Source organism: Ochotona princeps, chromosome 28 (assembly GCF_030435755.1).
Source record: "Ochotona princeps isolate mOchPri1 chromosome 28, mOchPri1.hap1, whole genome shotgun sequence".
NCBI lineage: Eukaryota > Metazoa > Chordata > Mammalia > Lagomorpha > Ochotonidae > Ochotona > Ochotona princeps.
Window position 1 is genome coordinate 20,459,572 of NC_080859.1, and position 22,552 is coordinate 20,482,123.

General features: G+C 43.8%; 1 protein-coding gene across 2 annotated transcripts in view; it reads left to right on the plus strand.

Moving 5' to 3' along the window:
- Nucleotides 1-3,828: 3,828 nt before the first annotated feature.
- FAM169A (family with sequence similarity 169 member A) overlaps nt 3,829-22,552 on the plus strand; it is a 32,238-nt gene continuing 13,514 nt past the window's right edge. The window contains exons 1-4 of one of the 2 annotated variants that reach the window (XM_004586166.2): nt 3,829-3,942; nt 17,162-17,302; nt 18,756-18,855; nt 19,173-19,258. In XM_004586166.2, coding sequence (XP_004586223.2) covers nt 17,171-17,302; nt 18,756-18,855; nt 19,173-19,258 — 318 coding nt within the window. In that variant the 5' untranslated portion in view covers nt 3,829-3,942; nt 17,162-17,170. Of the gene's footprint in view, nt 3,943-17,161; nt 17,303-18,755; nt 18,856-19,172; nt 19,259-22,552 lie in introns of those variants that run through there. The other variant, XM_058656315.1, reaches the window with a different exon arrangement.

The window sequence follows — 22,552 nt, forward strand, 5'->3', positions numbered from 1 at the left end:
CAGTCTAGAGGTTCTTACACATTTCAGGCTATTAATTATACAGTCATGGCTTAGCAGGCTTCTATTGGTGGGTTTGAAGCAAGCAACTTTCAAAAAGTACAACTCTATGAGCTATAGGGCTGTGGAGCTCATCAAACACCATGTACCTCCTTCCTGAGGAGTGGTCTGCCTACTTGACCTGCCGGGTGTCCTGCCAGGTGTCATGTAGACTAGCAGGCCTAGAGTTCACACAGCCCCCAGCCAAGCCATTAAGGCAGAATCACAAAAGCAGAAAATATCTAGGTTCTTCACCTGCTACTCAAGGACCTGAGGGCCCTTCCTTTGAAGGTTATCAGCAGAAAGGACAGGAGCTCTCAGTCTCCGATGGAGCCCTGGAGTCTAGCCTGTGTACATGTTCATTAGCAGACAAAGGTAGCCTCACCACATTAACACTGACCAACCCTCTTACCAATTTTGTGTAACTTCTCCCATTGAAGAACCTCAGTATGAAAATCCCAACCATTTGTTTATGGCTCATTGCTACTAACAAACTGTGAGCTTGCAGGCCAAACAACCTATGTGACCTTTAGCACCGAGAGGATCAATTCTCATGAATCATGGCCCACCTAAGTCTGGTTATCTCACAGGTGGCTCCAAGTAATTAAGTGGGTGCTTAACTTAGTTGCTGGAGGCCTGGGCTGTCCAGCCGAGACAGGTAGGGAATGTGTGGTATTTCCCCTCACCTTGCAGACTATTGTGAATTGCCCCTTTTCAAGCTATTGTGGACTGCCCCTATAAAAACCCTAGGAATGTACTGGGGGTTGCTACACTCCAGTAAGAGGGCTGGTCAGCCAGCTACTTTCTCTCAAGCAAGAACCCAGGCTTGGATGTGCTGAGCTTGAAAAAACCATCCTTGTGTACTTGGATCGATTTCAGACTCCTGGTGATTTCGGGGGATGTAAAAATCTGGGCACATCTCTGGCTCTTTGTATGTAGAGTGAACCATGGGACGGAAGATCTTACTCTCTGTCTCTCCTCCTCTCTGCATATCTGATTTTCCAATAAAAAAAAAGAATAAATCTTTAAAAAAATACACTACAAAAGTCAAAACTATTTCCTTCTGCTTATAATGAAAAAGTAATCAATGAAAACACAGGCAACAACAAAACCCAAATAATCCAATTACTTTCTAAAAAATTTTTCCAGATGAACACCTCAAAGCATATTTAAAAATCTCTGGTAGTAACAAACATCAGGCATGAATGTAATACAGACTGATTTTTTTAGTTCTTTCCCTCGTAGGATTTAAGGTACTTCAGTCAAAGAGGAAAGTAAATGTTGATCTTTAAAAACAGTTTTATATTCTCAAATGGTGACATTATGCTAACAGAAGAAAAAAAAAAAAGAATTGAAGGTGAATGTCCTAGTGGAAATTAGGTCCTCTTTCATACATGAAGGAAATGTTTCTTGAGTAAGTGTTGGGAAATTAGGATGCTAATCACAGAGAATACCCGGATTTAGCCACCTGGAGGAGGGTAGCCCCTGCAGTCCCTTGTGCGACCGGAGTCTGTGTAACTCTGATTTACCTGTGGCCACATAATTTGGGAGCAAGACTTCCCAGGTACAAATTACCCCCGACTTCGAAAATAATAGCAAGAAGCTAATCATATTGAGCCATTTCCTAAAGTAAGAACAAGTTGCATTGCTTTATAGTAAGACTGGAGACTTCAACATTTGTGAAAAAGAATAGACTAGCAGCCAAAACAGGCACGGTTTTCTAAAGCGGTAATTGTTTGGGATTCCATTTAGGGAAATCTACTAGTTCCAGATAGGTAAGTTCAAAAGTTATATAATTTCACTCATTCATAATTATTTTTGGATAGAACCCAACCACTCAAAATACCTGCTCAATTAGTTTGAGTTCATTGCTAAACTCCACTAATAAAGGTAAATGAGATGTGACATTTCTGCGAATTAACCATTGCAAAGCACAACAGATCTAAGGTTGGTTTTTATGTGTAACTCATGGCAGAAGGAAAAGCCTATTTTTTTAATTAAAAAAATTTGCATTAAGTACTCTTTCAAGCATTTCTTGATCATACTGCTCATTAGTATATTCATGAAGAGTCTGCTATTAGCCTGGCATTGAGATTCTTAAGTATTTCCCAAGAACTCATTTCTAATAACGGCTATGATATCATGGGTGTAGGATGAGAGTTTTATGCTCCAGCATTTATATAAAGGAGGAAAATAAATGTTGCCTTTTAACGATGTATTTTACTTATTGAAAGGCAGAATAAGCAAAAAGAGGGAGAGACAGATAATATTCCTGGTTCATTCCCCAAATGGCTGTTGTGGAGCTGGAAAAGTGCAAAGCCAGGAGCCAGGAGCTTCTTTCTGGTCTCCCGTGGGTGCAGGGTCTCAGACACTTCGGCTGTCTTCTGAGGCTTTCCCAGGTGCTGTAGCAGCAGGTTGGATGGCAAGTGGGAAGATCCAGGAATGGAATCAGTGCCCATCTGGGATGTCAGTCACAGGCAGTAGCTTTACCAGCTAAGCCTCCAGGTCAGAAAAATAGAATTTTTAAAAAAGATTTATTTTATTTTATTTTTTTATTGGAAAGGCAGATATACAGAGGAGGAGAGACAGAGAGGAAAATCTTCCGTCTGATGATTCACTCCCCAAGTGGCCACAACGGCTGGAGCTGAGCCAATCCAAAGCCAGGAGTCACGAGCTCTTCCTCCGGGTCTCCCATGCGGGTGCAGGGTTCCAAGGCTTTGGGCCGTCCTTGACTGTTTTCCCAGGCCACAAGCAGGGGGCTGCCGGGATTAGAACGGGCCCCCATACGGGATCCCAATTCATGCAAGGCGAGTACTTTAACCACTACAGTATAGTGCCGGGTCCAGAATTCTTAAGCTTATTTAATCGTAATAGTTTCTCATTGTATTTATGAAATACTTTCAAGCCATCTTATGCATTACTTTCAGAAATAGATAGCATACTTAAATGTTCAGAGGCCAAGCTTTAGGGACAGAGTTTACATTTCTTCAGGGACTTGCAGTCGTGCTAACCTGGGCTGGTTTCCAACTGAGATAGATGAAATGCTTTGGAGGGGAGGTTTCCTTTGGTCATCTGGGTGTTTAGGTTACTTTGCCTGATTACATCTTAAAAGAGGAAAGTTCAAGATGTAAGTCCGAGGTGCAGGACCTCTCAGGATTGTGAACTGAGCCACAACTCCCCGCCCCCCTTTCTGGATTCTAAAGTGCCAGAGGATTTGGGGTGTAGTGGGGCGGCAGCCCACAGTCCTCACCTGTTCCCTTGGGCATCCCCGTTCGAAGGAGGCTAGGCGAGGTGGCCGCGCCGGCTCTGGGTGAATTACGGTGGCCGCATCTGGACCGGAGAGCCCGGCGGGGACGTGCAAATGGGATTCTGCAATGGTTGACAGCAAAGCAACACGCAAATTCAGCATCCTAGCCCCCGAGGCTTATCCGCATCTATTTTTATAGCTAAACCAAGGTCACTCTCGAACCTTAAGCTGGGCGTCGCGGGGCCGAGCGAAGCAAACACCAGCCGCGTCCGGAGGCCGGCTGGACGCGTACCTGGCCGGCGGGCGCCCGCGGCCAGGCCCGGAGGGAGGTGGGGCGGCGTCCCCGGCGCCGAGGAGGGGCCGCGCGGCGCGGGCGGGGGGATTCGCGGTGGGCGCGAGCGCGGCGCGGCTGCAAAGGCTGGAGGCGCTGCGGCGCGAGTGCGTCACGCCGGCGGAGGGCACGGTGGGCTGCGGCCGACCCGCCGCGGAGAACCGGGGCGTCCGGGCTGAGGGGGGAGACGGCCGCGCTCGCCCAGGCAGCCCCGAACGGCGCCGCCCCAGACAGGCCGGAGGCGGCCAGCGAGCAGCCGCCGGCTCCATTCATTCGCGCGGCCCCGCCTCCTCCGCCGAGCCGCCGGAGCTCCCGGGGCGCAGCCGAGGTGAGTGCGCTGCCCATCCCGGCGGGTCCTCGGGGTCAGGCCCCGGCTGCGGCGGTCTGCTCTGACTCCCGCTGCCCTTCCACATCCCGGGCGGCGACGCGGGGGGTCTCCTGTGGACTCGGGCCGCTGCAGGCCCCGTGGGCCGCCAGGGCCTGGGGCGCGCTTCCAGCTGGCTGCAGCCGGCAGGGTCGCGCAGAGCCGTGTTGCGCCCCCAGGTGCGTCGGCCTCCTCTTCGGCGCCACCATTTTGTGTGAGGGAATGCTTGCTTCTCCTGCCCTCGCTCCCCTCCGTTGCCTTCCGCGACGCAGCTGCTGCTGCTGCTGGCCGAGCCCCTCCTCCCGATTTCCCCACCTGGAGCCTGTGGGTTTTCGTTGAGTGCCCCGAAAGCGAGGAAGGCGGAACCGGTGAGGTGTGGAACGTGAGCGGTTTAGACTTGGGGGCGGCCAAGCAGGTGGTCTCCAGAGATGCTTCGCGAGTACCCGTCGCTACTTTTGGGACGAGCACTGTACAGATTCTCCCTCCTCTGGAATTCAGATCGTTGCGGTTTTGTTCTCGTTTATTCGTATATATGTATTTCCCGTTCGCTGACCACTATGCGTTTTTCCCAAAGGCCCGTGCCTCGGGAGTTGGAAGGCCGAAGCCTCGCACCCTGGGTGGTTTGTGGCTAAGGGGTCTGGATTACATTTACATGGTTGTCCTTGGAGAGAAAAGATGAAACATCACTGTGGCCTTTCAGCTTCTGGAAATTTTGGTGTCGCTGTGTTAAAAGGAGTAGATTGTAATATAACCACCTGATGCAGGTGGCGGTTCCCAGAAACCCCAGTGGATGAGGATTTAGGGAGGAGGGGGACGCGTTGCTTAAAAAGATTGCCCCAAGGAAAAGTTTTAATTGTCATTCTGTTGGAACTATTCCACAATTGGTCATTTTCAAGGTTCCTGAGTATTTGGTAATTTCTGTTTTGGTTCGTTGGTTGTAAGCATCGATGAATCATACTCACATTGGTGTTTTATCTCTGCATCACAGATGAGGCTTAACATGTGGAGTGGAGGCTTGTTACATAATGCGTTTGAGCCCCAGAAGGAATTCAGCAAGGTGCAACCGAGTCCGATGTGGCCATGCTTTTTATTTTTTAGGTTTTGTTGAACATCGTGGGGTGTACCAGCACTGTATCTTGGTACCTTACTATGAAGTGTTGACAAGAGGAAAGGGTTTTAGTGATTGATAAGGACCAGACTCAAGTTTTTATTTTTTTAACACTTGTTTGTTTTGGTGGGAAGGGAAGGCAATGAGATGGCAGGAGGGGCCTGGGAAATTGAGTTCAATACAAGCAAAGTTTGTAGTTGTTACAGTGGGCTCCGCTCTCCAGTGAGGCTCAGCTTAATGAACTCAGAAATAGCTTATGTGACCGGTAACATTGGTCTTAACTGGAATGAACACCAATTAGGATATTTTATTTGTTGACTTACCAGTTCTGAAAGAGTCAAATAGTTTTCACCTTTGAAATAGTATTCAAATTGTTACAAAAGGTGTACTTTCTTTAATAAAAGTGTAATATCCACATAAACAAAAAGCCCGAATTCTGGAGACAAGGATACACTTAATAATTAAGTAGTTTTTGGTAGTAAACATTTCACATCACGCCCGCAAGTCAAGCATAGCTGTTACATGTGCACATTGATTCTGTTACGGAAGTTGAAGAAATCAGTCAACATTAGCATAATTAAATTGAATTGGCCCAAGTTTGGAAGTGATCATAGCGTGCTTACGTTTAAGGTGGCTTGAAATGTTGAGCATTGTCTTACAAATGTTGAAAAGGAGATGGTAGCCCATGCTTCTCTGTGTCAACACCCACCTGAGCAGCCGTCGTGTGTGTTACTTTCCAGACAAAATGGTCAACCTTTTAAAGGTAATTAAAATACAAGAGAATTGAGTATTCAGGCAGAAATTCAAAAATGCTGTCAGGGATTGTGTAGCAAGCGGATTGTTGGTTGGGTAGGACAGGAAGCGCTTCCTGTTCGTTTCTGAGAGTTTGTGAACTAAACTGTGATTATTCTGTGAAGATGGTGTTCGCATCACAACCTTTAGGCTTCTTTTCAGGTAAAAGGTGTGATGATTTACGGTTGATCAGGAATAGCTAATACTCTACTAAAGTGATAAAATCATTATATATTATACTAAAGCAGTTGTGCTCTCTAGCGAGAACTGCTCTAACCTGACCCGCTCTTTAGGATAGGACAGTGTGTGTCTTACCTAGTTCAACTTTTTGTTTCTTTAAGACTACCTTTTGATTACTATCTGTTCTAACAAGGAGCTAGTTTTAGGCTAAACTAAAGGTAGCTTTCAAGTATTCAGCAAACACTGGGCATCTGCTGTATTTCGTAGGGCACAAAGAAGCAGGTAAACCGTATTCTCATGGAGTTTATAGTTTAAAGAAGTGCTAAGTTCCTTAAAATTAAATGTGCAGGATTTTTTTAAAGTACAGATTGGAAAGACATTGTGGAGTAAATTGCGGTTTAAAAATAAGTGTCAATTTATATGTCATCACTTTATTGGTAGCTTAAGGTAAGGAATAATTTGGAAAAGTTTTCAAGCAAGTACTTAGCAGGTGAGTGAGACATTCTTAATCTGGGACAAAATCATGGATGCGTAATGTAGAAATGCAGTCTTACAGTTTGGACAGGCATTAAACACTGCTATGAATTCATTGGACAAGGTGATATGTGGCATGCAGAAGAAGGGTTTATTCAGCGGAAGAACAGTTGATTTTTTTCTGGAACAGTAGTCCAGTGAGAATTTGCCAGAAGTGTTTATGAGAAATGGTCCCACCGAACACTCAAGTGTAGACTGGTCCTGTTCTGACAAAGTGAGGTCAGTTAAGCTGACCCAGGTCCCTTGGCAAAAGAGGGGCTGGTTGTAAATTTTGCTCTTTGGTGATGAAATGCAGTGATGGATTTTGGAAGAGTGGCTAGGCTGGTCTCATTCTGTCTCCCCCTTTCTCCCTGCTTGTTCCCCCCCCTTTGGTATGTGTATGTGGTAGGATGATTTTGAGGCCAGGTTGGAATGAAGTAAGTTAGGAGCTCTGGTGAACATCTTTGCGAGGCCTTGGAGCAAGGCAGTGGCAGAGGAAGCAACAGAGAAAGGACTGGATTTGAGAGACATTTGCTAAAGTAGAAAGGAAGCATTTCATGATGGGCAGAGATAAGAGCTTTGGTGTCTGAGTGGGTTCCAGTCAGGGCATCAAGTCTCTGCTGTGTGTGGTTATGTAACTTTGGGAGCATTACTTATGCTTCTTTGAATCTTGCCTTCTTCAGCTTTTATTTTTTTTAAAAAAAGATTTATTTATTTTTATTGGGAAGGCCGGATATACAGAGGAGGAGAGACAGAGAGGAAAATCTTCCATCCTATGCTTTACTTACTCCCCAACGGCTAAAGCTGAGCCAATCCGAAGCCAGGAGTCAGGAGCTTCTTTCCTTGGGTCTCCCACACGGGTGCAGGGTCCCAAAGCTTTTGGCCGACCTCGACTCCATTCCCAGGCCACAGGCAGGGGGCTGGATGGGAAGCAGGGCTGCCAGGATTAGAACCAGCGCCCTTATGGAACTTTAGCCATTAGGCCATGCCGCTGGGCCCCCGAATTCTTCTTATAGCTGAAGAAGCGCGCCTGGCATGATAGCAGAGTGGTTAAAGTCCTCGCCTTGAACGCTCCGGGATCCCATAAGGGCGCTGGTTCTAATCCTGGCAGCCCTGCTTCCCATCCAGCCCCCTGCCTGTGGCCTGGGAAATCAGTCAAGGACGGCCCAGTACTTTGGGATCCTGCACCTGTGTGGGAGACCCAGGGAAAGAAGCTTCTGGCTTCGGATCAGCACAGTTGCAGCCTTTGTGGTCACTTGGGGAGTGAATCATTGGACAGAAGATCTTCCTCTCTTATCTTTCCTCCTCTCTATATATCTGGCTTTGTAAAAAAAAAAAAAAGAATTTGGATATACTTTAAAAGCTTATCAGGATGATTAGAAGTAATATGAGGTACCCGTTTGTCGCTGTCCCGCAGCGATGGACTTGGTGCACGGAGCCGATAATAACACGCGTGGACCCTGACTGATGGTCAAAAGCCGAGGTTTATTAGTAGCCTCAGACTTTATACTCTGAGGGTCATATAGGATAAGGGAGGAAGTGCTGAGCTTATCAACAAAACCATTAATGCTTGTTTGGAACTCCTTTTGTCTTGTATATTCCACCAGGTGTTCTCATATACATATGCAGATGATATCCAATAAGGTATACAAAAGGTAGCCATTTGGTTATTCTCCTCCAAATATTATCCAACCAACTGTAGTCCTGTGCTCACTGACCTTTTCGGGTCACAATGTCCTCCTACACCCGTTGTTGGCCTTGTTTCATCGCTTCTCATTTATGGGAATGTATAGTGATGGAGTACTGGGTTCTACCATATCCAGATGTGGGGATACAATATAACAAGGATTCCTGTGGACTCCCAGTGAAACTGGTGGAAATGTGTAGACAGTGGGATGCCTGACTGTCTGACACTGTACCAGTAATGTCTAAGCACACTTAATACGAGACTGATGGAATTATGACTCGTTATGAAGGACTATAATATTGTAGCAGCATGGGGAAGATCTGTTGGTGGTGGGTGGGAGTTTGGGGAGGAATCCCAAATTAAATTAAAAAAAGAAGTAATATGATGAATTTAAAAATGTTTGTGGGAAGGAGAAATTAAAAAATAAGTTTATTTTATTACCAATTTTGAAATCCATACATAGTTTTTTAATAATATACTTCTCATGAGCTTTTTGAAGATTCTTTCAGAGGCATGAATTAAAAATGTTTTTGCATCAAAACAGCTCTTAATTCCGTCTTGTGTGAGCTTTACATAGGGTCACAGAGGGGCGGAGGATGTGGGGAGCTAGGTCTTCCAGCCTCTGTTCCCCAATTGGCTGCACGGCTGGGGCTGAGCCAAGCTGAAGCCAGGAGCCAGGGATTCCATTTGGAAATAACAATAAATAACAAGGACTCGAATACTTGGCTCATCCTTTGTGCAAGGGATCTGGACTGGAAGTGAAGTAGGCAGGACTTAAAACGCCCGGTTTCGCAAGCAGTGGTATCCCTAATTTTTGCTTGCTTTTCCAAAGCTCATTTTCTGACCCGTAATGTGTTTAATTCTGTTAATAGTGATGACGGATGATTGAGGTGTTAAGGGGAAGAAATGACTGAGTGGGATTTCTTTAGATCTTGGGATACAGCCACATTGATGATTGCTTTGTTAACAATAGAAAGGAAGAAGAAATAGGCTTACAGAGGGCTGGAAATTAATTTTGGGGATGTTTTATTCCATTTTGGGTTTCTTGGAGGAAAAATCCAGATAGAAGTATTGATTGAATGGTTGAAAATATGCCTTTCTTTGGGAGAGAGAGGTAGGCAGGTAATGCAAATTTGGGATCTTCCAGTGTAAATATTTGGTGAATGGAGCGATTTGATAGAATTCTTAGGTTTAAAAAAAATGTGGAGAAGCCACAACTTATAGTTAGGTAAAGTACTGTGGATTAAAAAGTTAAAGGTTCCTTGAATATATAAATGCACAAATATTTTTTAAAAGATGAATTGTAGGGCCCGGCGGCGTGGCCTAGCGGCTGGAGTCCTCGCCTTGAACGCCCCGGGATCCCATGTGGGCGCCAGTTCTTATCCCGGCAGCTCCGCTTCCCATCCGGCTCCCTGCTTGTGGCCTGGGAAGGCAGGAGAGGACTGCCCGAGGCTTTGGGACCCTGCACCCGTGTGGGAGACCCGGAGGAGGTTCCAGGTTCCCGGCTTCGGGTAGGCACGTACCGGCCCGTTGCGCCTCACTTGGGGAGTGAGACATCGGATGGAGGATCTTCCTCTCTGTCTCTCCTCCTCTCTGTATATCCGGCTTTCCAATAATAATAAAATCTTTAAAAAAAAAAAAAAAGAAAAGATGAATTGTAAAAAATTAATTTACTGTATTTTTAAGGATTTGCTTATTTATTCATTTTAAAGATTTATTTTTATTTGTATTGGAAAGGCAGATATACAGAGAGAATGAGATTCAGAGAGAAAGATCTGCTGTGCGTTAGTTCACTCCCCAAGTGGTGACAATGGCTGGAGCTGAGCCCATCTGAAGCCAGGAGCCAGGAGTTTCTTCTGGGTCTCCCATGCTGGTGCAGGTCCCCAAGGCTTTGGGCCGTCCTCAACTGCTTTCCCAGGCCACAAGCAGGGAGCTGGATGGGAAGCGGAGCTGCCGGGATTAGAACCGGCATATAGGATCCTGGCGCGTTCAAGGTGAGGACCTTAGCCATTAGGCCTTGGCGCCAGGCCCATAACGTAAGTTTTGTCTGTTAGATGCATCTATAAGAGATTATATCAGGTCCAGCGCAGCAGCCAGCAGCTAAATCCTCACCTTGCCACAGCCATGTCCCCATGTGGGCACTGGTTCGTGTCTCAGCTGCTCCACTTCCCATCCAGCTCCCTGCTTGTGGCCTGGGAAAGCAGTCGAGGACGGCCCAATGCATTGGGACCCTGCACCCGCGTGGGAGACCTGGAGGAGGTTCCTGGTTGCCTGGCATCGGATCGGCGCGCATCGGCCTATTGCGGCTCACTTGGGGAGTGAATCATAGGACGGAAGATCTTCCTCTCTGTATCTCCTCCTCTCTGTATATCTGACTTTGTAATAAAAATAAATCTTTAAAAAAAAAAAAGACAAAATGATCAGCTTAAAAATCAGCCTGCTAGGGCTGGAGTTGTGCCTATTATGCTGCCACCTGCAATGCTGGCATCCTGTATGAGTCCTCTGCTTCAGGTTCAAGTCTCCTGTTATCTGAGAAAGCAGTAGAGCAGGGTGTTTGGGCCCTGCCGCTCCTGTGGGAGACCCTGATGAAGCACAGGGCTCCATCTGCGAGCCCTCGTGACTCTTGTAGCTGAGTAGTGAAGCAGCAAGTGGAAGATCTCCATTTCTTCCTCTCTCTTGGTAACTCTGCATTTAAAAGAAATAAATCCAAAAGGAAGATGAGGTTCCTGTAGATTTTTTTTTTAAAGGTTTTATTATTATTGGAAAGCCGGATATGCAGAGAGGAGGAGAGACAGAGAGGAAGATCTTCCATCCGATGATTCACTCCCCAAGTGAGCCGCAACGGGCCGGTATGCGCCAATCCGATGCCGGGAACCAGGAACCTCCTCCGGGTCTCCCACGCGGGTGCAGGGTCCCAATGCATTGGGCCGTCCTCAACTGCTTTCCCAGGCCACAAGCAGGGAGCCGGATGGGAGGTGGAGCTGCCGGGATTAGAACCGGCGCCGATATGGGATCCCGGGGCGTTCAAGGCGAGGACTTTAGCTGCTAGGCCACGCCGCCGGGCCCAAGGTTCCTGTAGATTTACATACATCAAAATGTTTGAGTTCCATTCCAGATTCTGGTACCTGATTCACCGCCTTCTCACCGATGCCAAGCCTGGGAGATAGCTGAGATAGCTTCAGTAATTGGGTTATTGCTGCTCAGGTGGGAGACCTGGGTTGCATTTATGGCTTCTGGCTCCTGCTGTGTGGCTCCTTCAGCCCCTACACTCTGCATTAAGCATTGCATGGGACCTTTCCCTCTCTGTCTCTGTCTCTTTGCCTGCCAAGAAAAAACAATCATGAAATAGTTTGGGAGCTGAATTTGTAAGAAGTTCCCATTTTTAGGTTATAGTTGACACATTTATAGATCTCTTTTTTCAGCTATTTTCCAGGCTTTTTTGGTTGAAAATATTACTCATTCTTTTAAATGGTTATAACAATTTTTAAGAAAAAGGGATAACATTAAAAGATGGATAGTTTGGCTGATACTGATGGGCCCTTTAGAACTTTGATGTACGCAGCCTGGGTATTATGCCTTTGTACAGGTTAGCCAGGATGAATGGCATACTAACTTGTTTATAAGTTATTTTGAACACTGTTTACACTTCACTGTCCATGCTGTGTCAGTTTTTTTGTGAGTTGGCTCGCTTGAGGCTGTTAAGCTTCCTCATTCATGTAGAATCAACTGAGGCTTTTTAGTTTATCGCATGGGTAGAGCATAAAGTACTTGACAAAATTTGGTCTGACAGCTTTATCATTATGTAACAGAACAGAAGCTTAAAAACAACAAAAAAGAGGAGGGGTAAATCAAGAGAATTTAGAATCAAATCTATATTTCCCTCTGGAACCGTACCACTCTTATTCTTGCCTTTCTACATTAGCAGATCTGCCATAAGGCTACCCATTTACGTAGTCTTAATTTTAAAAAGGTTTTAGAAAGCAAAGATAAGAATTTAGAGGTCCAAAGGTCTTTAGAATTATCTTCTCTGGTTGCTCCCCATAACCAATGAGAAGAGAGAAGCCTAAAGCGGGTAAGTATTTGGCCTGCAGTCTGAAAGCTTGAGGCAGAATTGACCCCCGAATCGGGTCACAGAATCCCAATCGAAGTACTCATTTTGACAATAATACAAGAATAGACTATTTAATAGTAGGGAGCTATTACAGTATTTTGCAGAAGGGAATTTTATGTAATTGCAACAAATACTGTAACACTAGATTTTGCGTACTGAATAACAATAATTATGTTTTTCTGATGGCTGGGTTCCTACTGTGATTTTAGTAATGTAAAATTCTCTTAAACTCTGAAGCTGTCTCTCAGTAACATGGAGCTGGTGGTATACCTCCCTTGTTGTGTGTGAATATTCAAAGTGACAGTCTCTCTTTTTTTTTTAATTATTTATTATTTAGACAGTCTCTTTAAAGACTGGTGCAGGGATGACGCTTCTCGGTACATATCACCTAGTGTTGTTACTCATGAAATAATTTCTGATTGTTTCCTTTAAGTTCTATTAAAATTTAGCAGGGAACTGGTAATAAAAAATTAGTAAAAAAAGTAATGACTATAAGAACAAGTTTGCAAGCAAAAAATAATTTGGGATGTCTGTGTATATGAATGGGCCTTTGGAGTTAGAGAAATAGCTTCTAATTTTTTTTTCACAGTGAAGCTTATAGTAAATATATTTAACTGTGTGAAATTGCAACTTCTGATTAAGTGGGATTTTGCAAATTTGAGGGTATTTAAATTTGTCAAACTTGGGAAAGCAAAATTGTTCTGTAGTTAAGTAAAATTTTCTATAGAAGTGAAATTATAGTCTTTAATAACAATTCCAAGTTATTATTTTGTATTTTAAAGCCTTAATGAAAATGACGACTCTGTGTTCCCACATGTCAGTCATTTTCCACCAGCTTTTGTTCTACAGAACAGACTCTTCCTGTGACAAGCCATCCCGTGCTGGAGGGCAGGGTTTGATTACCGTACCTCCTGGGGCTGCACCAAGGCCAGAGCCAGGAGAACTCCCATTCGGCAGGAAGCCTATTGCTTGAGCCTTGATTCCTGCCTCTCAGAGTCTGCGTTGGTTCCAACAGGTTTCATATATATAATATGAACACATACATATACATACATACATACATGTATTTATTTATATTTATATTTATATTTAGCAGTTTATAGTGTTCAAGCAAGATTTTACAGAACTTCATGCATTTTAGGATAATCAAAACAGACTTTTTTTTTTTAAGATTTATTTATTCTTACTGGGAAGGCAGATAAACAGAGAGAAGGAGAGACAGAGAGGAAGATCTTCCATCCACCAATTCACTCCCCAAGTGATCACAATGACTGGAGCTGAGTTGATCCAAAACTGGGAGCCAGGATTGTCTTCCGGGTCTCCCAGGCGAGTGCAGGGTCCCAAGGCTTTAGGCCGTCCTTGACTGCTTTCCCAGGTCACAGGCAGGGAGTTGGATGGGAAGTGGAGCAGCCTGGACACCAACTAGCATCCACATAGGATACTGGCTCTTGCAAGGGAGAGAATTAGCTAATTAAGCCACTGCACCAGGCCCCAGAATACACTTTAGCAGAAAGTTGGATTTGAAGCGGAGGCTGAACGTGGGATTCACATATTCTTTAGTGGCGGCTTAAACTGCTACAGTACTATGCTTGTCCCAGCCATTGGGTTCTTTATTCAGATAACTTATTTGGCTTATTCAGTAGAATTTCTCCTTTTCAATAGTAGAATTTGAAAAAGAAAAGAAGTGTGTTTAGAATATTGTTTTTTAAAGATTTATTTATTGATTTGAAAGGCCAAGTTACGGAGAGAAGGAGAGGCAGAGAAAATCTTCCATTTACTGGCTAGCACCCCACATGGCCACAGTGGCCACAGTGGGTGAGTCTGAAATCCAGGGACTTCACGTCCTGGTCTTTCACACGGATACAGAGACCCAGGAACTTGGGTCAGTCTTCCACGGCTTTCCCAGACACTTCAGCAGGGAGCTGGATCGAAAGTAGAGCAACTGAGTCTTGAACCAGTGCCCAGAGGGGCTGTTTGTGTTGCAAGAAGTGGCTGAGGTCATGGCATCAGAACACAGGCCCTGTATCTTAGAAATTTAAATGTGACATTCACATTTAAAACGTTTTTTAGTTTTATTTTATCATTTTTTAATAAAAAGGGAATGGATTTTATGTATTCCGTAGGTACAGCTTCAAGAAGACAGCCGCGTTTTCCTCCTCCCTCCTCTGCTCTCCCCTGGCGCCTTTCTCATCCTCCACTCTGTTTTTGCAAAGACACAGTTTAATCCACTCTGTATTCACAGGCTTAATTCACCACAGATAATATTCAACAACTGAAAAATAGGAAGGTCACAGTTCCATGAGAGTCTAAAAATGGACTAAAAGTTGTTTTATTCCTATCCTGTACATTTGTGGTATTCTGTATCAGCTACCGCATGTTAGGGAAAACATATTTGTCTTTTGAGATTGACTTATTTCACTGAACTTAACGATTTTCAGTTGTACCTATTTTGTTGCAAATGACAGGATTTCATTTTTTAGTGGCTGAGCTGTGTTCCGTAGTGTGTCACATACCACATTTTCTCTGTCCAGTCCTCACTTAATGGACAGGTGTGCTGATTCCATATCTCAGCTATTGTGAATTGAGCTATAGTAAGCATGGCGGTACAAATGATTCTCTCACATGCTAATCTATAGTTTCATTTCCAGGAGTGGAATGGCTGAGTCATACAATAGATCTATTTTCCGATTTTGGAGGGCTCCACATGCTGTCTTCCTTAGTTTTTTACATTCCCACCATCAGTGGTTAGGGTGCTTTTCACCCCACATCTCATCAGCATGTATTGTTTTTTGACTTTTAGATGATATCCATTCCAACAGGGGTAGGGCGACCTCTAATTGTGGGTGCTATTTGCATTTGCCGGATGGTTAGTGATCTGACACGTTTTGTTGTCATGTGTCTGCTCTTTGCATTTCTCCTTTGAAAACTGTTCATGTCCTGTTTTCACTTCTTAACTGGTTTGCTTTGTTGTTGTTGAGTTTCTGGAGCTCTTTATACATCCTGGATCTTAACCCTTTTAGTTGCATGAGTTGCAAAACTTTGCTCAGTTCCGTAGTCTCTTCACTTTGTGGATAGTTTCCTTTCCAGTGCAGCAATTTCTTAGCTTGATGTAATCCGGTTTGTTTATTTTTTGCTTTAATTAACTGTGCTGAGATCTTGTCCGGGAAGTCTTTACCTATTCCAGTGTCTTGGAGAACTTGCCCTGTATTTGGTAACTTGATTCTATCAGGGAGTAGATTTAGGTCATGGATCCATTTAGAGTTGGTATCTTTGGGTGTGAGTAGGGAGTCCTGGTTCGTACTTCCGCACACGTTGGTACAGTTTTCCAGCATTTGTTGAAGAAACTGTCCCTTCTCCAGGGATTGGTTTCAGGTCATTTGTGAAATATTAGTTAGCTGTAAGTGTGTGGATTAATTTCTGGCACTCTATCCTATTCCGTTGATCTATATGTCTACTTTTTGGTGCCAGTCCCAGGCTGTTTTGATTGCAATTGCCCTATTTTAAGTCTTCAGGTCTAGTATTGTGATGCTCCCAGCTTTGTTGTTGTTGTCAAGGTTGATTTTGCTATGCAGGCTCTCTTGTGTTTCCATAGGAGTTTTAGTATCGTTTTTCTAGATGTGATAAGGATGGCCTTACAATTTGATTTCATAGTCAACTTACCTGGGTTCAGGGGAAGAAAAAAAGCCACCAATGTTATTTTCATAATGATCGAGTTAAATTGGTAGGTTGTCTTAGGGGGGACTGGTATTACGATGTTGAAGCTTAATATTCAGGAACGATTTGTCTTCCCTGTTGTGATTCAGTCTTTCAGAAGTGTTTCATAGTTTTCCTCTAATAGTTTTATGCTGTCTTAAATTTAAGCCAATTTTAATTTGTCTGTGATTAAAAAAATTATTTTTATTGGGAAGGCAGATATATAAAAAGAGAAGGAGATACAGAGAGAAGGTCCTCCATCCACTGGTTCACTCCCCAAGTGGCCACAGTGGCCAGAGCTGAGCCAGTCTGAAGCGAGGAGCTTCCTCTGGGACCTCCATGGGGGCACAGGTTCCCAAGGCCCCAGACCACAAGCAGGAGGTTAGATGGGAAGTGGAGCAGCTACATATCAAACTGGTGTCCATATAGGATCTCAGGGGTTGCAAGGTGAGGATTTAACCACTAGGCTACCTCACTGGGCCCCAAGTGAGGTCTTTGCTGTTCACTTTTACTTTCACATTCGTTATTTCTTTTTAGTATTACTGTTTATAGGAAAACTTGGTTCTGCGCGAGTTCTGTTATGTCAAAGAATTTTAAATACATTACTGAGTTTTAAAAAGGTTTAATGCGTATCATATTTTATTTTCTTATCGTTTGAAATAGTTTTCATGAAGATTCTTTTGAGCTTTTTAAAATATGACAGGGCTGGCATTGTCGCGCAGCAGGTGAAGCCAATTCTTTGGATGGTGGCATCACATATCGGAATCCTGCTGTGAGTTCCGGCTGCCCTCCTTCAGAGCCAGCTCCCTGTGCTTGGGAAAGCTTGGGCCCCTGCCATCAACTTGGGAGCGAGGATGGAGTTCCCAACTCCTGGTTCAGCCCGGCCTAGCCCTGACTCTTCTGGCCTTGGAGGGAGTGACCCAGCTCTCTCTTCCCGTTTCTTTCCCTCTTCCACTTTTTCTCTCCTTTCTTCTCTGTCACTTTGCTTTTCCGTAAATCATACAGTAAAATATTGCAGTATTGCAGTAAATTTTTTTTTTTCTGTGAGTAAAGGTGGATAGTATTTTTTATTGTGAAATATTTTGTTTTATGTTGTTAGTTAACAAGAATGGCATTCCCTGTGGATATGCTGGATAATTGCAGTCATGAGGAACTGGAAACTTCTGCGGAAGATTACATGACAGATTTAAGGTGTGGAGATCCTGAAAATCCAGAGAGCTTTTCTTTTCTCAATGTTACGGTAAGGCATTCCACAGTGATTTTTCTCAATTTTTTTTTCTATTCCATTTATAATGCATGAAGTCGGTGTCCTCTTTAAAAAAATTTTTTTAACAGGTTTATTTTTATTTGATAGGCAGATTTTTTTTACAGAAAGAATGAGAGACACAGAGAGAAGTAATCCATCCACTGGTTCACTCTTTAAATGAACGCAATAGCCAAAGTTGAACTGAGCTGAGCTGAGCTGATCCGAAGCTGGGAGTCAGGAGCTTCTTTGCAGTTTTCCACATATGTGCAGGAGTTCAAGGCCTTGGGTGATCCTCTGCTGCTTGCCCAGGCCATAAGCAGAGAGCTGGATCAGAAGTGGAGCAGCCAGGACACAATCTGCTGCCTATGTGGGATGCCAGCCCTGCAGACAATTAGCCTGATAGGCCACCATGCTGGCCCCCAGAGGGAGATTTATTAAGCATAGAAATCTCCTGCTGTAGTATCAAGAAGGTTCCAAGAGAGGAAAAACCCTGTTTACTTTTCAAAGTATTGATCATTATTTTCACTAAGTTTTCAGAAGTTGATTCTGAAAAAGTCATACATATTGGTTAGTGAAGTATCATAATCAAGCACAGGTTATTGCTTAATATTTATCTCTTTCACCTTTAAAGTTATGGGTAATAAATTGACCAGTTGGTAAGAGTTGTGCTATTTGAGCAAATTGACATTTAGATCAGAATTTTTGAGATCGAAAATGTCTTCAAAAATTAAAAATTATCATCAGAACTGCTATTTTGGGTGGTGAATTTTGTTTTCTGCATTAGGAGAGTGATTCCTTGTAGTGAATAAGCCGTGATATGGTATGATGGATTAGTAGACTGGAAGTCATTCCAAGTGGACTGTGGATTTAAGTCGTGGATTCTGTACCTTGTGTGGGCCTTGGGGTTTCTTCAGGAAACATCAAAGCACAGATCCTTAAAAAGATTTCTGTAATATCTGTAATTTATAATTCTTTGAACTGTAGTAATGTCTCTAAATGGGAAGTTAGTGTTGGCTCAATGGATTAATTGAAGTATTGCATGTATCTCACAGGGAAAAATAAAAGACCTTTTAATTGGAAACAGAGCTTAGTCCTTGTATACTGCAAATAAAAGATTACAAATTATTGCTCTTTTTTTTTCTTTTAGTAATTATGAGCTATTTGTGGCTTTTTTTTTTTTAATTAAAAAATGTTTCTAGAACACAGTAACGCTTATTAGAAAGCATTATCATGGTTCACCCAAGAAGACAAAACTCAAAAACAGAAATCTGTTTGATTTTTTTTTCCTTTTGTTTTGTTTTTAAAGAAACAATATATGTTATCTCCAGTGAGTTTAAGTTATGTAGCTAAAATTATTACAGGGAAAGTTCTGTACTCTGAGAACTGGTTGGTGTTGTGTGTTTTTTGGGCAGATGCTTTATTAATCTTTAATTAATTGTCATTTCAGATTCCTATTAGTCTTTCAAATGTAGGCTTCGTGCCCCTTTATGGTGGAGATCAGACCCAGAAAATCCTGGCTCTGTTTGCGCCTGAGGATTCACTGACAGGTCTCACTCTTTTTTATTTTTTTGCTTTAATTTTGTAAATTAAAAACAATTTTTTTCTAAACGTACAGAAATTCATTTAAAAGGTAGCTACATGAAAGTATTTTGTTAAAACACATTTTAAATTTTAATTTTAGGAACATTAATTCTCAGTTGCTCAAAGTTAAATATTTAAGGGATGAGCTAAAAATTTTATAAATGGGGTTGCAATGTGAAGTATAAGGTTTGGGCATATTTAAAAGCATCTGTATAAACGTTTACAAGTGATGATACTGCGTGTTTTAAGTCCTAAGTGTTAATGACCATTCATTCTCTTTTAGCTGTGGCACTTTACCTTGCTGATCAGTGGTGGGCAATTGATGATATTGTGAAAACATCTCTCCCTTCTAGAGAAGGGCTCAAGCAGGTAACAAAATCCTGTAGTTTTGAATGAAAGGGCTTTTTATGAGACCATTTCACAGTGTTTCCTGTGGTAACTCTTGACATTATTGAGCTCTTTCCCGTTTCAGAACAATCAGCTTAGGTTCAAATTCCAGAATTTAATTCTTTTGATGAAACCGGCCCTCGGATTGGGTTGCCTTGATTTTGTGTGATTCTAAAGGTATTTGAAAATTGCGGCGATGCAGAATGAATATGTTTGGGTTAGTTGAGTAGTGGCTGCTTTTTAACTTCTAGTTTCTGATTTTAGTAGCAAACAGTTGGTTCTGTGAATGTGTTAATCTTCTCTGTCCCCTTGAGTGACTGATCAGGAGAGTTGACTGTTCACAGGGCCTCCTTGGGTGCCCTCACCATGTTGGGAACTGTGTGGTTGGTTGGTAGCAGGCCCTTGGGTGCCCTCACCATGTTGGGAACTGTGTGGTTGGTTGGTAGCAGGGCCTCCTCAGGTGCCCTCACCATGTTGGGAACAGTGGTTGGTTGGTGGCAGGGCCTGCTCGGGTGCCCTGACCATGTTAGGGACGGTGGTTGGTTGGTGGCAGGCCCTCGGGTGCCCTGACCATGTTGGGAACGGTGGTTGGTTGGTAGCAGGGCCTCCTCAGGTGCCCTCACCATGTTAGGGATGGTGGTTGGTTGGTAGCAGGGTCTCTTCGGGTGCCCTCACCATGTTAGGGACGGTGGTTGGTTGGTAGCAGGGCTTCCTCGGGTGCCCTCACCATGTTAGGAATGGTGGTTGGTTGGTAGCAGGGCCTCCTCGGGTGCCCTCACCATGTCAGGGACAGTGGAGTGAGCAGGCTCTGCAGAGAGCAAGCTTCTACCCTGTGCAAGGGTGTAATAGAATTGAGTCAACTGAAGAGTGCTGGAGACTTACTCTTTTAGGGACCGGAAAGAATAGAAAACTTACCAAAAATAAGTAATGTAGCCAAAAAGAAAGTATATTGGTTATCATGCTATAGGCAAAAGGGTATAAGAAACGTCTCTGGTGTTTTGTTTGTGAGAGGATAATTAGGACAGGATGAGGAATCTATGGAAATAAGACTATTTCAGGAAGTAGGAAAGGATAATAGATTGTTGAGATCATTTGTAGCTCTTAGAGTGATGTACGGTAACAGTGGAGAGATAGAAGTGTATTAGACTGACTGAAGGAGACTGCCTGCTCTTTGGAGAAGCACCGCTGCCCGTTCCTAGGTGCAGCGGTCCTCGCTGAGAGGACTAGAATGAACAGAAATATCAACCTGACATTGCTAAGAAAGCTCAAACCTATAAAAACTTGAAAAGTTCACTGGGTGCCAGCTGCTGCACTTCATCTTTGTGGGATGGTTGAAACAGAAGAAATCAAGAAAACGTGTCAAGAATGATTGAAATCCAGTCTATGAAGGAGGTATTCATCCCAAGGTATTTACATGTGGCTGAGGTTTGTACATCATAGAGCACCTCTGGATGTCAAGGTTAAAGGAGGAATATTACTGATTATACTTGACCCTCCCTTCCTCACGTGAGAAGGAAGAAGGCCTCAAAGCAGAAAACAAGGTGATGGGAATGATTGGCACTTCTGTAAGGTCTCCCTCAGCTTCAGCACCTTTGTGGCAATACCTAGCCTTTTAAGAAGTGGAGAAATCAGTGAAGACCATCCTGGTGGAATCCTGCTCTGTCAGAAACAGATGGCTAGTGAAAACGCAGGAGAGAGTAACCATCCTTCTATTTAACGAACAAGTGACTGTATGGCTTATTCCCCCTGTTCACATGTTTGTGGGGAAAATCAAAAGAGATGCTGAGGATCATAGCCCTGTGCCTGAAAGCTAGAGCTCCACTGGGCGGAAGAGACTCCTGCTTGGCAGATCTTTGTCCTTTATTTCTGTTGTGGTTATCACCATGGCATCAGTCATTGAGAGGAAGACATAGATGACCTGCTTATCAACTCTGCATGTCACAACACTGAATGGGGAGAACATTTCTGGAAAGCAGAATTAAGAAATGAGAGAGAGGGATTAAATTCAATTGAATAAGGATACAGGTAATGTGATGCCTGTAGGTTCAGAAAGATTCCTTGTAGAGGAGCACCCCGAAAGCCAAACGAAAACAGCATGTACAAAGACGAGCTTTAGTTAGTTAGACATAAAGTGAATGTAGGCTAAACTAATAAGGGTCTGAACCTACATGGAAACCTTCTTTCTCGCAGCCGTATCTTAGGTGCTTTCATCCATGTTTGCACACAAGAGGAGAAGTATTAGGATCCAGAGCAGTTTTAAGGGAGAGGATTGGAATGAAAGGCGTATCCTAAATTGTGTTAAATTGGCCTTTTCTTTTGCTTGTCTCTCGAACTCAGTTGTAAAACTGGAGGTAACATCACGGTTCTCTTCAAATGTATTTACGGGCCGTGCTATGGTACAGTCTTTGAAAGATTGATTTCAGCTCAGTATGAGGAAGGAGTTTTAGTGCAGAGCTGTGCTGGGGACGGAGGAGTAGTAACTTGATACTAACTAGCTTCTTTTCATTTACTGTGTTGCTGAATAAGCGACATCTCCTGCTAGGTTGTTTTGTTTTCTTTTTTTAATTGTTTATTGGAAAGAAGAGGAAGAGAGAGAGAGATATCCCCCATCCTCTGGCTCACTCCCCAAATGGCTGCAGTGCCAGGGCTGGAACAAGCTAAAGCCGGGTGCCAAGAGTTTCATCCAGGTCTCCCACGTGGGAGCAGGGGCATATGGGCCAGAAGCTGGATTGGAGTTAGAGCAGCCAGGATGTGTGATGCTGGTGCTATGGATGGCAGTTTTACCTGCTGTTTCACTGTGCCAGCCAGCCCCTGCTAGCTTTGTTTTTGATAGTATGTGTGTGTAAATTCATTATTTTTCCTCTTTGATCTAATCAAAGGGCCAACTTGTTTTATTTTCTGGTAACATTGGAGAAAATAGACTTTATGTTCAGAGCTATCAATTTTAGCAGTAAAAGGTATCTCAGGGGAAGACCGATTCCTTGATATCATTATTTGATGTGGTTGTCCCAAGTGTATTTCACTAGATCTCCTTGTTTCTGGCAGCATCTTCTGTTGTTTGATCTGGAAAAGGGGAGTAAAGATGGAGGGAGGGCCCGGCATGTTAGCATAGTGTAGGGTTTAAAGTCCTCGCCTTGAACACGCCTGGGATCCCATATGGGTGCTGGTTCTAATCCCGGCAGCTCCACTTCCCATCCAGCTTCTTGCCTGTGCCCTGGGAAAGCAGTCGAGGACGGCCCAAAGCCTTGGGACCCTGCACCCGCATGGGAGACCCGG